This window comes from Crotalus tigris, unplaced genomic scaffold (genome assembly GCF_016545835.1).
Source record: "Crotalus tigris isolate CLP2741 ecotype Arizona unplaced genomic scaffold, ASM1654583v1 scf7180000018278.843604, whole genome shotgun sequence".
NCBI lineage: Eukaryota > Metazoa > Chordata > Lepidosauria > Squamata > Viperidae > Crotalus > Crotalus tigris.
The window spans coordinates 773,619-788,672 of NW_024096920.1; the positions used below are offsets into that span (position 1 = coordinate 773,619).

General features: G+C 43.4%; 1 protein-coding gene across 6 annotated transcripts in view; it reads right to left on the minus strand.

The window, feature by feature from the left end:
- Positions 1-15,054, minus strand: part of PWWP3A (PWWP domain containing 3A, DNA repair factor) — a 41,176-nt gene that overhangs the window by 15,820 nt on the left and 10,302 nt on the right. For 4 of the 6 annotated variants that reach the window (XM_039349507.1, XM_039349504.1, XM_039349505.1 and 1 more), the window contains exons 5-7: positions 9,860-10,777; positions 5,604-5,723; positions 3,098-3,168 (exon numbers count right to left, since the gene is read on the minus strand). In XM_039349507.1, coding sequence (XP_039205441.1) covers positions 3,098-3,168; positions 5,604-5,723; positions 9,860-10,777 — 1,109 coding nt within the window. Of the gene's footprint in view, positions 1-3,097; positions 3,169-5,603; positions 5,724-9,859; positions 10,778-15,054 lie in introns of those variants that run through there. The other 2 variants (XM_039349506.1, XM_039349508.1) reach the window with 2 other exon arrangements.

Here is a 15,054-nt window from a genome sequence, read left to right on the forward strand (position 1 = left end):
TTTACTCTAACAAAACGTATAAAATACAGGAAGAATCATATGGTAAGCTGAATACACTGACTTGGAAAGCTGCTAGGCAAGAGAAGAAGGCGAGAGCCAGACTCAAGAGAGATGATCTGACTTACCAGATGGAGTACTACATGACAAAAACATTTGTTTGAATATGGTTAAAAGAATAGTTAAATTTTGGATACGAATGGGTTCTATAGTAAGAGAGATGTGATTTATAAGTAGTATAGTATTGCTTTATGATATGAGAAATATAAAAATAATGAGATTATTTAAATGAATGAAATGTTTTGGATATTCAAATGTAATCAACTTGGAGAAAATTATAACTGATAAGAAATGTTTTGAATACTGAAGGGGAACCCAAGCTTAAATAAGAACAGACGAGAACCCGGACTTAAGAGAGATGACTTGACATACCAGGTAGAGTATCATATGACCAGGCATTTGTCTAAATATGGTTAAAAGAATAGTTAAATTTTGGAAATGAAGAGGTTTTACAGTAAGAAAAATGTGATTCATAAGTAGTATAGAATTTTATTTCTTTTTTCTTTCCTTTTTATGATATGGGAAATGTAAAAATATTGGGATGCTTTAAACAAACAAAATATTTTGGATATTTAAATGTAATCAATTTTGAGAAAACCATAACTGACAAGAAATGTTTTGATTACTGAGGGGAAACTAAGCTTAAATAGGAGTTCTGAAAAACAGGATCTATACTGATTTACATAAGATGATTTTTTGCAAATGCAATTGTAAAATAAGCTGACTAAAAAAGACATTACATACTGATGTTATTGTGAAATATTAGAAAAAAAATGTTTATATTTAAATTTGTATGTGCTGATAGTATTAAGAACTATATTTGCTTAATGTTGGTAAAAGGAGAACACTATTGGAAGAAGAGAGGACCAAGCAAAAGTATTTCTAGTCAATATGTTGATTATGAAAGTATAGAAATTAACTACTATTGACTGTTGTTAAATATATGAACCCAGACATGTTGTTTACTAAGTACTAAAGATGGTTATCCTAAAAAATCAATAAAATATACTAAAAATAAAAATAATTAAAAGGAGACCAACAGTTCTACTGCTGTCACTTTGTTTTTTTTCTTTAATCCCAACTTTCTAGCCCAAAGGTGCTCCAGGCCAGTTTTCTCAACTTAAAACAATTTTAAGAGGCGTGGACTTCAACTCCCAGAATTCCTCAGCTAGCATGAATTCTGGGAATTGATGTCTACTCATTATATGACTGGTTGAGGAATTCTAGCCAATTCCCTGCTCCGTGGACATTTGTCTCCAATGTTACTTTGAGGAAAAGAAAGATGCAATAAAATTGTGGCTGTTTTGTGGTTGCTAGGAGTTGAAAAGGCACATAAACAATCTATTGAGTATAGGCAGCCCTCAAGTGATCATTCAAGGACACAATGGCATTGAAAAAAGGGAAGGGTCCTTGGTGCTGTCTGAGCTTATTTGTTTTCTTGCAGACATTTCATTACCCAACTAGGTAACATCAGTGCTTAGTAAGACTTGCTCTCAATTTATCCTTCAGGTTCTTTATCCTCAAATGTAGGTGCTTGGCAACCGGCATATATTTACCACAGTTGCAGGGTCCCGGGATCATGAGATCACCATTTGCAACCTTCCCAGCTGGCTTCCATGCCATGCTTAGGAATGGAAATCCTGATCCAATTGTGGTCATAAGGTGAGGACTATGTATAATTGACATGATAGCAGTGTTCCAATATCCCAGGGGCTGCCACAAAGAAGAGGGAGTCAAGCTATTTTCCAAGGCACCTGAAGGCAGGACAAGAAGCAACGGATGGAAACTAATCAAGGAGAGAAGCAACCTGGAACTAAGGAGAAATTCCCTGATAGTTAGAACAATTAACCAGTGGAACAACCTGCCTCCAGAAACGGTGAATGCTCCAACACTGGAAGTTTTTAAGAAGAAACTGGACAGCCATTTGTCTGAAATGGTATAGGATTTCCTGCCTGAGCAGGGGTTGGACTAGAAGACCTTGCTCAATAGTAGTAACTGTGAGAGGGATCTCAGAGTCCTAGTGCACAATTATTTAAATATGAGCCAGCAGTGTGCTGCAGCTGCCAAAACAGTGCTGGGCTGCATTAACAGAGGGATAGAATCAAGATCACGTGAAGTATTAATACCATTTTACAATTCCTTGGTAAGGCCACACTTGGAATACTGCATCCAGTTTTGGTCACCACGATGTAAAAAAGATGTTGAGACTCTAGAAAGAGTACAGAGAAGAACAACAAAGATGATCAGGGGGCTGGAGGCTAAAGCATATAAGGAAAGGCTGCTGGAATTGGGTATGTCTAGTTTAACAAAGAGAAGGACGAGGGGGGACATGATAGCAGTCTTCCAGTATCTCAGGGGCTGCCCCAAAGAAGAGGGAGTCAAGCTATTCTCCAAGGCGCCTGAGGGCAGGACAAGAAGCAATGGGTGGAAACTAACCAAAGAGAGAAGCAACCTAGAACTAAGGAGAAACTTCCTGACAGTTAGAACAATTAACCAGTGGAACAACCTGCCTCCAGAAGCAGTGAATGCTCCAACACTGGAAGTTTTTAAGAAGAGGCTGGACAGCCATTTGTCTGAAACGGTATAGGGTTTCCTGCCTGAGCAGGGGGTTGGACTCTATGACCTCCAAGGTCCCTCCCAACTTTATTACTATTACTACTATTACCTCCAAGACCTTCTATTCTTATTCTTATTGTTATTCTATTCTTATTCCTTTCCCTATTCTATTCTATTCTATTCTATTCTATTCTATTCTATTCTATTCTATTCTATTCTATTCTATTCTATTCAGAAAAAACAAAGTCCAGTTGCCTTTTGAAAAAACACTTTAGGACTTGATCTTGACCATTTTTTTGCTGTTGATTAAAATGGAACAATGTTTAGATTCTGGGTGTAATTATTGTACCATTATTATTTTGGATGATTATTTGGTAAATTCAAGGGGTACGTTGTTACTCTGTGCGCTTCCTAGAGTCACAGCTGTCAGATGGACAGCTATATAAACTGCTTCCATAAGTAAATAAATAATTAATACTCTTACCACAGCTGGCCAGTAGGGATATCTTGGGAGCTTGCACCAAACCATCATCCCCGCTTCAAAACAACAAGGCTCTACAATGCATAGAGTTTGGAGAAAGGATTAAAACTGGAGTAATACTCTCGCAAGGAATTCCTAGTGAAACTTCTACGATACTGTTGTTCGGCCTTAGATCAGAGAATTGTATAAAGAGCTTGCCACCTTCCCTGGCTTCCACAATGGGTCTTCTGGTTTTATTGCTACTATTTTGAGGCACTGTTTCCTAGCCTCGTTGTTGTTGTTGTTAGTTGTGAAGTCATGTCCGACCCATCGCGACCCCACGGACAACGTTCCTCCAGGCCTTCCTGTCCTCTACCATCTTCTGGAGTCCATTGAAGCTCATGCCTACTGCTTCAGTGACTCCATCCAGCCACCTCGTTCTCTGTTGTCCCCTTCTTCCCTTGCCCTCCATTTTTCCCAGCATCAGGCTCTTCTCCAGTGAGTCCTTCCTTCTTATTAAGTGGCCAAAGTACTTGAGTTTCAACTTCAGGATCTGGCCTTCTAAAGAGCAGTCAGGGTTGATCCTCTCTAGGACTGACCGGTTTGATTGCCTTGCAGTCCAGGGGAATGTCTCAATGTATGGACTTCATTTTCCAGAATTCTCCTCAGTTGACATGCTGGCTATGGAATTCTGGGATCTGAAGTCCAAGACCTGAGAATTGCCAAGAACAAAAACACTGTATTAGGGGAAGGTGCCAATGCTTGATCAGCCTTTCTTAACCTTTCATCCTGGAGGAATACCTGAAATAATGTTCAGGTTTCCAGGAACTCTTGCATAAGCATTATTAGAAATATAGCTAGTGGCTGCGTGCACCGCCAAATTAAAAAAAAAAATCCCTAATGACTTTTAGCAATCTCTCATGGAACGCAGAGTTTCATGAAACTCCATTTGAGTTTCATGAAACTCCATTTGTGCTACAGTAACAAGGCAATGCCACTGAATCAAATACAAAGACAAATTTCAATATAGGTAGTCCTTATTTAGCAACTGCTTCCTTTAGTGACCTTTGCAATTACAATGATGATGAAAAAATAACTTTGTGTCCCATCCTCACATTTATGGGCTTCACAGATCTGTAACACAAGGGGAAACCGCAGTAAAATCATAAGCACAGCCAGCCATGCTTTCACTTAATGACCAAGTTGCCGATCCAACTGTGGTCACTAAGCAGGGACTATCTATATACATGAAGGGGAATCCACAAAAAGCTGAAAGGGACGTGAGGTTGAAAAGAAGTGAACTCCACTAAGAGCCAAGCATCCATAGGAAGATGTCAGAAAGGTGGGCTTCTGATAAGCACATTCACCTCTCTCATTCGCAGAAACCAAATGGGGAAAAAATGTGCGCATATCATGTACATTGCATGTAATACCTTATTGTGGCTTTCAATTTTTCAAATACATTTGATGCCTTTGAATCCTGGAAATTGCCTGGGTGAGTCGATGCCTTCTTCTTGGCTAGATTTTCAGAAGCATTTTACCATTATCTATTTCTTCTTTAGGCTCGGGGGGCGGGGGGGGGGTTGGTTGGTTCAGGGATAGGCAACCTTGGCTCTTTTATGACTCGTGGACTTCAACTCCCAGAATTCCTGAGCCAGCCATGCTGAGGGGACAGCGAGAGGTTTCCATGCTGAGCCATGCTGGCTCAGGGATTCTGGGAGTTGAAGTCCACGAATCATAAAAGAGCCAAGGTTGCCTACCCCTGGCTTTGGTCCAAACTTTTCCCCAGCTGGCTTGGTGGCTAAGGCAGGACTAGAACTCAGTGCCCCAGTTTCTAGCCTGGTGCCTTCACCACTACACCAAATTGGCTCTTGGGTTTCAGAACAGGTTATGTTTCCAGCAGTTCCCCCAAAATTTGCAATTCCAGGACTATGGATGTAAAGCGGTGTTTCTCAACCTTTCCTTCACCGCAGACCCCCTTTAAATACCTTTTGTGACCACAGACCATGGCCATGGACCCTCCCAAGACTTAATTCAAATTTAAATCATAACATTTTTTTCAAGCCTTCGCAGACCCCTGTGATGACACTGCGGCCCCTCAGGTTGAGAATCATGGATGTAAAGGAGCAATTATCTTAAATCGCCCAGGGCTTACTAAGCCAAGAAACTGCCCATTTCAGAAGACTGAAATCCCGCTTATCTTACCATCGCTGAACGTGACTGAGGATGGGTGTCCGCAGAAAGCTTAAATGAGCCATAAGGGCAACAGCGAGCGAAGTGACGCCCCTTTTTTATTGATGCTGCAACACCCTTGTTGCTAAGCAAGTGAGCAGAAGAGACAAGGCCTTCTCGGAGTGGCCCCAAGCCTTGGTCAACCATCTTTGTGGAGATTCGCCCCCCACCTCCCAATCTAAGACAGTATGATTCCTACTAGACATTGTAAGGTTTGGTTCAGCCATTGCTCATCGACTGTGTTGGTTTGGAGATAACAATATTTTGAAGAGAGCAGCAGGGCAAAAGTAGTAACTACCTTGACGCAGAAAGATGCTGGGTAATTCTTCCTCCTCCTCCTCTTCATCCTTTGACTCTGGGCTTGGACTCACTTTTCTTACAGGACTCAGCTGCAGTGAAAGATCAGATGCCTGATCTGCTAATGAAGGAATACCGTGCTGATTTCAGTTTTACACATACAGCATTGGAATTTGCACTGACAAATCTCAAAGATGGGCCCGGAGACACAGCACAATGAGGACATGCAGGCAGTCCTCGACTTATGACCGTGATGGAGCCCGGAGTTACGGCCTAAATCCTGCTGATTCTTAATAGCAATAGCGCTTAGATTTATATACCGCTTCACAGGGCTGTACAGCCCTCTCTAAGTGGTTTGCAGAGTCAGCCTATTGCCCGCAACCATCTGGGTTCTCATTTTACCCACCTCGGCAGGATGGAAGGCTGAGTCAATTTACCCTGAGGTGGTCAGGATCGAACTGCTGGCAGCCGGCAGTCAGCAGAAGTAGCCTGCAGTACTGCATTCTAACCACTGCGCCACCACGTGACCGTGCCAAATTATACTACCTTTTTCATGCTGATCATTAAGCGATTCCATTGTCTGCAATTGTCTTTTTTTTTGGGGGGGGGCAGAAACTGGAAGTAAACACCTGGCCAAAAAAAAAAAAAAAAACCACAACCATCGTAAATCACATTCACGTGACCCTGGGACACCGCAAACGGATGTAAATGCAAGCAGGTTGCCGAGAGCTCAAAATAGGATCGTGTGACTGTAGACCCAAAGGAGACGGAGGACCCTGGGACGTCAATCCAGGTTGTGAGTAACCCTGGGGAGATCCATTGTAATCTCAAACAGTTGCAAAGCCACTGGTCATAAGTCTGTAATCAAGTTTTACCTTTTAAACCAGACATTTCATATCTGTTTGGGTTTTGTTCTAGTTGCTCCCTCAATACATAGGGAGAGTTTTGGGCAGAGAAAATTCTTTTTCATTGGTTCGAGACAAGCCAGCACAAATATCCCAGGCAAAAGGGATTTTTTTGGGGGGGAGGGCATCCTCCCTGCACACCCTCCCAATACAGTTAGTCCTTGACTTATGGCCACAAGTGAGCCCAAAATTTACCTTGCCAAGCAAGACAGTTAAGTGAGTTTTGCCCCATTTTACGACCTTTCTCGCCACAGTTGTTAAGTGAATCACTGCAGCTGTTAAGTGAATCTGGCTTTGCTTTGTCAGAAGGTTGCAAAAGGGGATCACATGCCCCCGGAAGCATATATGGTAAAAAATATAATATTTTTGCTTTTTTTTTTCCATAATAGAATCCATTCCCAGTTCGAGGGTATACTTACATATGGTACTTATTTGGTAAATTAAAAACCAGTTTATGGTTTTCATCTGATTATGACGTTATCCATTCAATCGTGTCTGATTCCTGGCGATGGTATGGGTCAGCTCTCCCCACAGCTTGCACTCTTTCTTTGAGTTTTTCTATGCTCCGGCCGGTGTCAGCTTTGATGGCGTCCGGCCACCGTGTTCTTTTGCATTTCCTTTTACTGCTAACTTTCCCAAGCCTAATTGCTTTTTTCCAGTGAATTCCCCCCACGTGACATGGCCAAAATAAGCGAGAGGCGGTTTTGTGATTTTCGCCTTCCAGTGACATGTCTGGTGTTATGCGTTCCAGTAGTCGCTTTGCTATCCAAGGAGGGTTTCATTTACAACCCTGATATTCTCCCCAATTTTTAGAACATTTTTGCATGGATTATTTCAAATCAAATGCCGCTTCTTAATTTGGTATACAGGTAAGTCCTTGATTAACAGCCACCAGTTCAGCAACTGTACAAAGTCACAACAGCGCTGGTGGTTATAACTAGTCCTCAAAGTTCTGATCATCCCAGCACCCCCTACAGATGTAATGGGGACCCTTTTAGAGACCGAATGCCCAAAGTGCAACCCAAAACCCACTTATGTATCGTTGGGTGCCGGGTGGGCATGGCTCATTGGGTGGGCGTGGCTGCGGTGGCAAGGGCAGACTGGGTGTGACTAAAAAGTTCAATCAATCAATTCCAACTTTGCGAGATCTTTTTTTTGAATTTGAATAAGTTGAAATTGATTGATTGATTGATTGAACCCTTTTTTTTTTCTGCACATGGCAATGGAGGCCTAAAGCGAAAAGGTTTTATAAAACCCAGCTGAAGGCCTAGGATTGGGGCGACAGCACACGTGCCCACAGCGAGGGCTCTGTGTGCCACCTGTAGCACACGTGCCATAGGTTTGCCACCACAGCTATACAGTCATGTAATGGTGATCTGAGCATTTGGCAACTATACGTTCTCAGCTTATGACCGGTTGCTTAGTGACTGTCCAAACACACCCCTGAAAAGGTACTTATGACCTGGTTCCAAAGTTTTGATGGCCGCTCATTTTGAACACTTGGCAACTGGCCCACATTTATGGCTGTTTGTTGGCATCCCACAGTCACATGACTACGGTTTACGTTTTTGTCAATAACCAGTGTTTACTTCTGCTTTTTGGCAAAACTGCACCATAGCAAACAATGAGTTTCCTTAAAGACCCCTGCAAATAAGGCAATACAATCAGGACAGTCATGTAGGTGACCTGCTTTATGACCGTCACGACTTACAGTACGTCTGTAATGGGCAGGCTCCATTACAGCTGTATGTTGAGGACCAGCTGTACGAACATCCAGGCTCAGACATGAAGTCAGTCACTTTCAGTCAACCTGCCTCACAGGCTTGTCGTTGCAGAGATAGGATGCAGTGAGTTTCCCCTTATAGGCCACTGTGAGCCTTCAGTGGGATATAAACTTAAAAAAAAAAAGATTGGATGAAGCCCAGCTGCATTTAGCCATTGCACCATGCTGGGCTGGGTTTCAATTATGGATTGAAAACTGAACCACAACGATATGTTCATGCATCAGATTCAGCTGCAAACTGCTCCAAAGTCACCTTGAACTGTGAGGTGGGTGGCAATGTCATCAAAGAAGTAAATAAAAATAAATGTCACGGTTTTTCCCCTCCTTCTAATCAGTCCTGTCTGATTCTCAGGGACTGCCTGGAAAAGCCCCTACAGTTTTCCTGACAAGGTTTTAAGTGGTTTGCTGTCATCTGCTTCCCAGGACTGAGAGAAAATGACTGGCCCAAGGTCACCCAGCTGGCTTTGTGCCTAAGGGGGGGGGGGATTGGGACTCACAATCTCTCACTTTCTAGCCTGACGCCTTTAACACTACGCCAAAATGGCTCTCTTTTTAACTTATGGCTAGGAAGCCCCAACAGTGCAAGTTCGCACTGCGTTCCGAATGTGAGCCAGCAGTGTGCTGCAGCTGCCAAAAAGGCCAACACAGTGCTAGGCTGCATTAACAGAGGGATAGAATCAAGATCACGTGAAGTATTAATACCACTTTACAATGCCCTGGTAAGGCCACACTTGGAATACTGCATCCAGTTTTGGTCGCCACGATATGAACAAAATGTTGAGACTCTACAGAGAGTGCAGAGAAGAGCAATCAAGATGATTAGGGGACTGGAGGCTAAAACATATAAAGAACGGTTGCAGGAATTGGGTATGTCCATTTTAATAAAAAGAAGGACTAGGGATGAAATCATAATAGTGTTCCAGTATCTCAGGGGCTTCCACAAAGAAGAGGGGGTCAAGTTATTCTCCAAAGCACCTGAAGGCAAGACAAGAAGCAACGGAGAGAAACTAATCAAGGAGAAAATCAACCTAGAACTAAGGAGACATTTCCTGACAGTTGGAACAATTAATCAGTGGAACAGCTTGACTTCAGAAGTTATACAGAGGATTTTAAGAAGAGATTGGAGAATCATTTGTCTGAAATGGTATAGGGTCTCCTGCTTGAGCAAGGACTTGGACTAGAGGACCTTTCAGGTCCCTTCCAACTCTGTTATTCTGTTATAAACCCACACCTGTAGGAAGTGACCAGGCTGAGCCCAAGGGAGGGGTCAAACGTGTCATCAGTCATGAGTCCCTTTGCACCTACAAATCCATCCCACGGTGAATTCCTTATTTACCACCAAATTGCTTACAGTGTTAGTAGTTCAGATTCTTGTAGAGAGCTTAAGCTTGCAATAAATCTTTATATATACCTATTTGAACTGCCTGGACCTCCTGATTTCCCTGGCGCTTGGCAATACCAGTTCACTGCACTCAGAGACAGCACACGAACCTTCCCTTCCTTACTAGCTCTCCCCAACACTCACAGCTTCCAGCCACCACATCTTTTGCAAGATGGACGTCATCTTACCTTCCTTATCCGCAACTTCTGGAAGACAGCCCCCTTGATCTCCAGCTCCATGTGGGTCAGGCTCTCTTTTCAATTCCCAAGGAGCACGGTCCAGAGAAAGTTCTCTGTAGTCTCCGGGCTCTCCCTCACTCGCGCACTGTGACTTTTCCAGGGAGGGTTCCTGAGTTGCCAGGATTTGCTTTGAGCAAGCGCCTTCCAAGCGCGGGGAACGCCTGGTGCCGCTGGAGGGCAGCTGCCATTTCTTCCGTGTCAATGCCTCTTGCCTGGCTAGGAGAGCATCTGCTGGCTGGGATGAAAACCCTTCGACGGCGGGTCCCAGCAATCTCCTCCGCAGTTTCGTGGCGGCCTCGTCTCGTCTTCCCTTTGCTGGCGGGAACCTGGAGCAGCACTTGCGAGAAGCAGAGTCCGGGGTGCTGGTTCTCGCCGGCCGGTTGGAAGGTGCCTTCTTGCCAGATGGACCACCGACTTGCTGATGCTCCTTGGAGGTCAGGGAAGACCTCTGGGCGGGTTGGAGTGGTGCTGCAAGACTTTGTGAGATGTTTGGCTTTAGGGCTTTCAAAACCCTGCCGGCCTCCCAGGCTGGGTTCCTGACACCTGATGCAGATGAGGGAGGTTTGCAGGTAGACAGGTTCTTGGTCCTCGACTTCAAAGGTCTCAAGGATGTGGATGGAGAATCTGGAAGGGTCCCGCTTGCCTCCACCCTCTTTGTCCCACGGGGGCTTCTTCGGGGAGAAAGCGGTCCCTGGGGAGCTGAGGAGGGTTCTCGCTGTCCTTTCCCACTTGACGCCTCTTCACTCCTTCGCCTAAAAGAATCGGGACCTTTAGCAGCTACCTGTTCCTTCATGATCTCCAGCGATTCTCTCAAGGCTCGGCGATAAGTCAACTCTTCTACAACCTTCTGGGTTTCATTGCTCAGACCTGGGAAGGGAGTCAGTGGAGATCAGCGAGGGGGGTTTACTTATTATTTATCTATTGTCTATTGGTGGTTAAATCCGATTAACCATAGTTTCAATAGTTTCATAGGTTTAACCATAGTTTCAATTGGGAAAATGTGACCATCCTAGACCAGACCAAATTCCAAAAATACAGGGAATTTCTAGAAGCCTGGCATTCTGACCAATTAGCCATCAATAATCACATAGACATTAACAACATCTATAGACTATGCAGGGATCTTCAAACTTGGCCTTTTTATGATTTGTGGACTTCAGCTCCCAGAATCCTGGCTGAGGGATTCTGGGAGCTGAAGTCCACAAATCATAAAAGGGCCAAGTTTGAAGACCCCTGGACTATGCAAAAGAGACAACCAACCAGCCCAAAAGGGAACAAAAAGCACTAGCACCCAGATCAGCATAGATTATCTCCCAGGTCACCTTCAGACCAACAAACAAGTAAGCAATACCCCAATCAAGAAACTGCAAAGAGCCATTAGTAAACAGCCCTACTGAAGAATCTCATAAGGCCGCCCCCACCCACACAGATAGGCAAGACACCAGAATATAAACTGACAGCAAACAGCACTCCTTACTAGTACTGATGATGTTACCTAGTTAGGGTAATGAAATATCTGCAACATTTGTCCAAAATGGTATAGGGCCATGGTGGCGAACCTATGGCACGCATGCCACAGGTGGCACGCAGAGCCCTCTCTGCGGGCATGTGCACCGTCGTCCCAGTCCTAGGCCTTCAGCTGGGTTTTATAAAACCTTTTCGCTTTAGGCCTCCACTGCCGTGTGCAAAAACAAAAAAGGTTCAATCAATCAATTTCAACTCGCAGGAAAAAAAAAAAAAGATCTTGCAAAGTTGGAACTGATTGATTGAACATTTTACTCCCACCCAGTCTGCCGTTATCATAGAAGCCACGCCCGCCCAGCACCCGACGATACATAAGTGGGTTTTGGTTTGCAGTTTGGGCACTCGGTCTCTAAAAGGTTCGCCATCGCTGGTATAGAGTTTCCTTCCTGAGCAGGGGGTTGGACTTGATGACCTCCAAGGTTCCTTCCAACTTTATTTATTATTATTATTATTATTATAAAACAAGCAAGCTCAGAGAGCACCAAGGACTCCTCAACCAACACGTTGAATTGCACCCAGAAGCAAACTGGCAGCAAGAGCAGCTTGTGAAACATCAGTGTAACAGGGCCACCTCACAGATCTCAAGGACTGTCCGTGTGACTGCATTTTGCACCAGTTGTAGCTTCTGAATGCTCTTCAAGGGTAGCCCCATGCAGAGCGTGTTGCCATAGTCCAGGAGAGAGATGATCCGGGTTTGAATGACTGAGCGCTCGAGCTCCTGATCCAGGAAGGGGAGGCTGCACTGTAGGTCAACAATTTTTGAACCAAAGTACCTCAAATGGGCTAACTTACAGAACGAGCCCGAAATCTGGAAGCCATGACTTTGATGGAATTGAAATATGGCCAATTTTAGGAAACATTTGATTACATAAAAATGATCACACCACATTTTATGACATAATGTAAAATGTCATAAAATGTTTCCTGGGGTCAACTGCAGGATAATTTACAGTTTCCTTTTACACCACCCTGACCCCCATCCTTGGAAGGCTCTCCCTTAAGTTCCCAAATGGGAAACAGAGAGCAACTGGGGGGAAGGCTTTATAGTTAATTTGTGGAATTCCCTGCCGCTGAAGGGAAAGTTAGTACTCACTTGGTTTCCCCCTCCCCCAACCACTGGTTAAACCTCCATCTTTAGGAAAGTATAAAAACCTCCAGCATTTTACAGAGACGTATTTGAAGAAATATATTTCCTGCTGTATCATCCCAACCTTATTGCATAATCTTTTGCCACCATTTTGAATCTTGTAGTATCTATCCATCCATATATATCTCTATTCATCCATCATCTATCTATCTATCGATCTATCTATTATCGATCTATCTATCTATCTATCCATCATCTATTTATCTATCCATCCATCCATCCATCCATCCATCCATCATCCTTCCATGTCTTTCTGTTTGCCTGTCTCTATCCGTCTCTCTGTGTATATCTATCCATCCATCTTGTCTCTTTCTCTCCATCCATATCTCTCTCTCTGTCTAGCTCTCTTTCTATCTTTATCTGTCTGTGTCTGTCTGTCTATCTGTCTTCTGTCTGTCTGTCTGTCTATCTATCTATCTATCTATCTATCTATCTATCTATCTATCTATCTATCGGGGAACTCATCAAATTTGCAGACGACACCAAGCTGGCAGGAATAGCCAACACTCCAGAAGACAGGCTTCAGATACAGAAGGATCTGGACAGACTTGAACACTGGGCACTAACTAACAAATGAAATTCAATGGTGAAAAAAGCAAGGTTCTACATTTAGGCAAGAAAAACCAAATGCACAAGTACAGCATAGGTGGCACCATGCTCAATAGTAGTAACTGTGAGAGGGACCTCGGAGTCCTAGTAGACAATCACTTAAATATGAGCCAGCAGTGTGCTGCAGCTGCCAAAAAGGCCAACACAGTGCTAGGCTGCATTAACAGAGGGATAGAATCAAGATCACGTGAAGTATTAATACCACTCTTTAATGCCTTGGTAAGGCCACACTTGGAATACTGCATCCAGTTTTGGTCACCACGATGTAAAAAAGATGTTGAGACTCTAGAAAGAGTACAGAGAAGAGCAACCAAAGATGATTAGGGGACTGGAGGCTAAAACATATAAGGAACGGTTGCTAGAATTGGGTATGTCTAGTTTAACGAAGAGAAGGACAAGGGGGGACATGATAGCAGTGTTCCAAGATCTCAGGGGCTGCCATAAAGAAGAGGGAATTAAGCTATTCTCCAAAGCACCTGAAGGCAGGACAAGAAGCAATGGGTGGAAACTAATCAAGGAGAGAAGCAACCTAGAACTAAGGAGAAACTTCCTGACAGTTAGAACAATTAATCAGTGGAACAGCTTGCCTCCAGAAGCAGTAAATGCTCCAACACTGGAAGTTTTTAAGAAGAGACTGGACAGCCATTTGTCCGAAATGGTGTAGGGTTTCCTGCCCGAGCAGGGGGTTGGACTAGATGACCTCCAAGGTCCCTTCCAACTTTACTACTACTACTACTACTACTACTACTACTACTATTATTATTATTATTATTATTATTATTATTATTATTATTATTATTATTATCTATCATCTCCATCTATCATCAAAAAGCTTAGCTTTTTAATCATATTTTATTAGTCAAATATTCTCTCCCCTCTGTCTCCATCTTTATCTATCTATCTATTTGTCTGTCTGTCGGTCTGTCTGTAAAACCACCCATCCCCCTCACAGAGGCAATCTAGGTGGTGTACAAATAAAATATTAAAAACCGAAAAAATTTAAAAAGAGGCAAGAGATGTTAAAAATTAATTAAAATGTGTGGGGAGGGCTTTCAGGGCGCTAACCTGCCCCACAGTGGCTGCTTCTTGGTAACGCCTCAAGCAAGACGGCAGAACCATATTTCCACAGCCTTCCAGAAGGCCAGGAGAGAGGAGGCCCACTTCACCTCCAGCAGGGGAGGGAGTGAAAAAATGTCCACAGGGCAGGGAGCAACAAACTTTGCACTGGTTTCTACCCTGGCTGGGGAATTCTGGGAGTTGTAGTACACACCAATTAGTCAAGCTTGAGAGGGTTGTAAAACACTGGGTGTGTGGAAGAGATGTGGGAAAAAATGTGTTTGCTACTGATCCCTCAGAACAACTTGCTTTTTAATGTTGTGGTTTCCTTTTCCTGCTTTTTATCTTGTGAAGCTGCTCAGAGTCCCTTTTGGAGTTGGGCGGCCTAGAAACTGAACAAATTAAGGGAAAAAAAATGCAGGGAGGCTCATGAAAGGAAGCACATGTGACCCCTAATTAACCAGAAGAATTCACTAGCTGAAGATATGGCCCTGTCAGGAATCTGGATAGTGATAAAAATGTACAAAGGGACCTCCAGTCAATGCTGGAAATGTGAAAACAAAATATGAAGGGACATTTTATCACACATGGAGGACTTGTGAGAAAGCCAAGAAACTTTGGATATAAATACACCAACAATACAAAGGATTTTAAAGATTCATATTGTAACAAAAAGAACACCCTGGAACTTTTTTTATTGGGACTTATGGATACTAAATTATAAAAGACTCACAAAAGATTAATTTTGTGTATGGAAGAGTAGTGAAATTCGCACAATGCAGGAACAGATGGTTAAAATTTTTGAAAT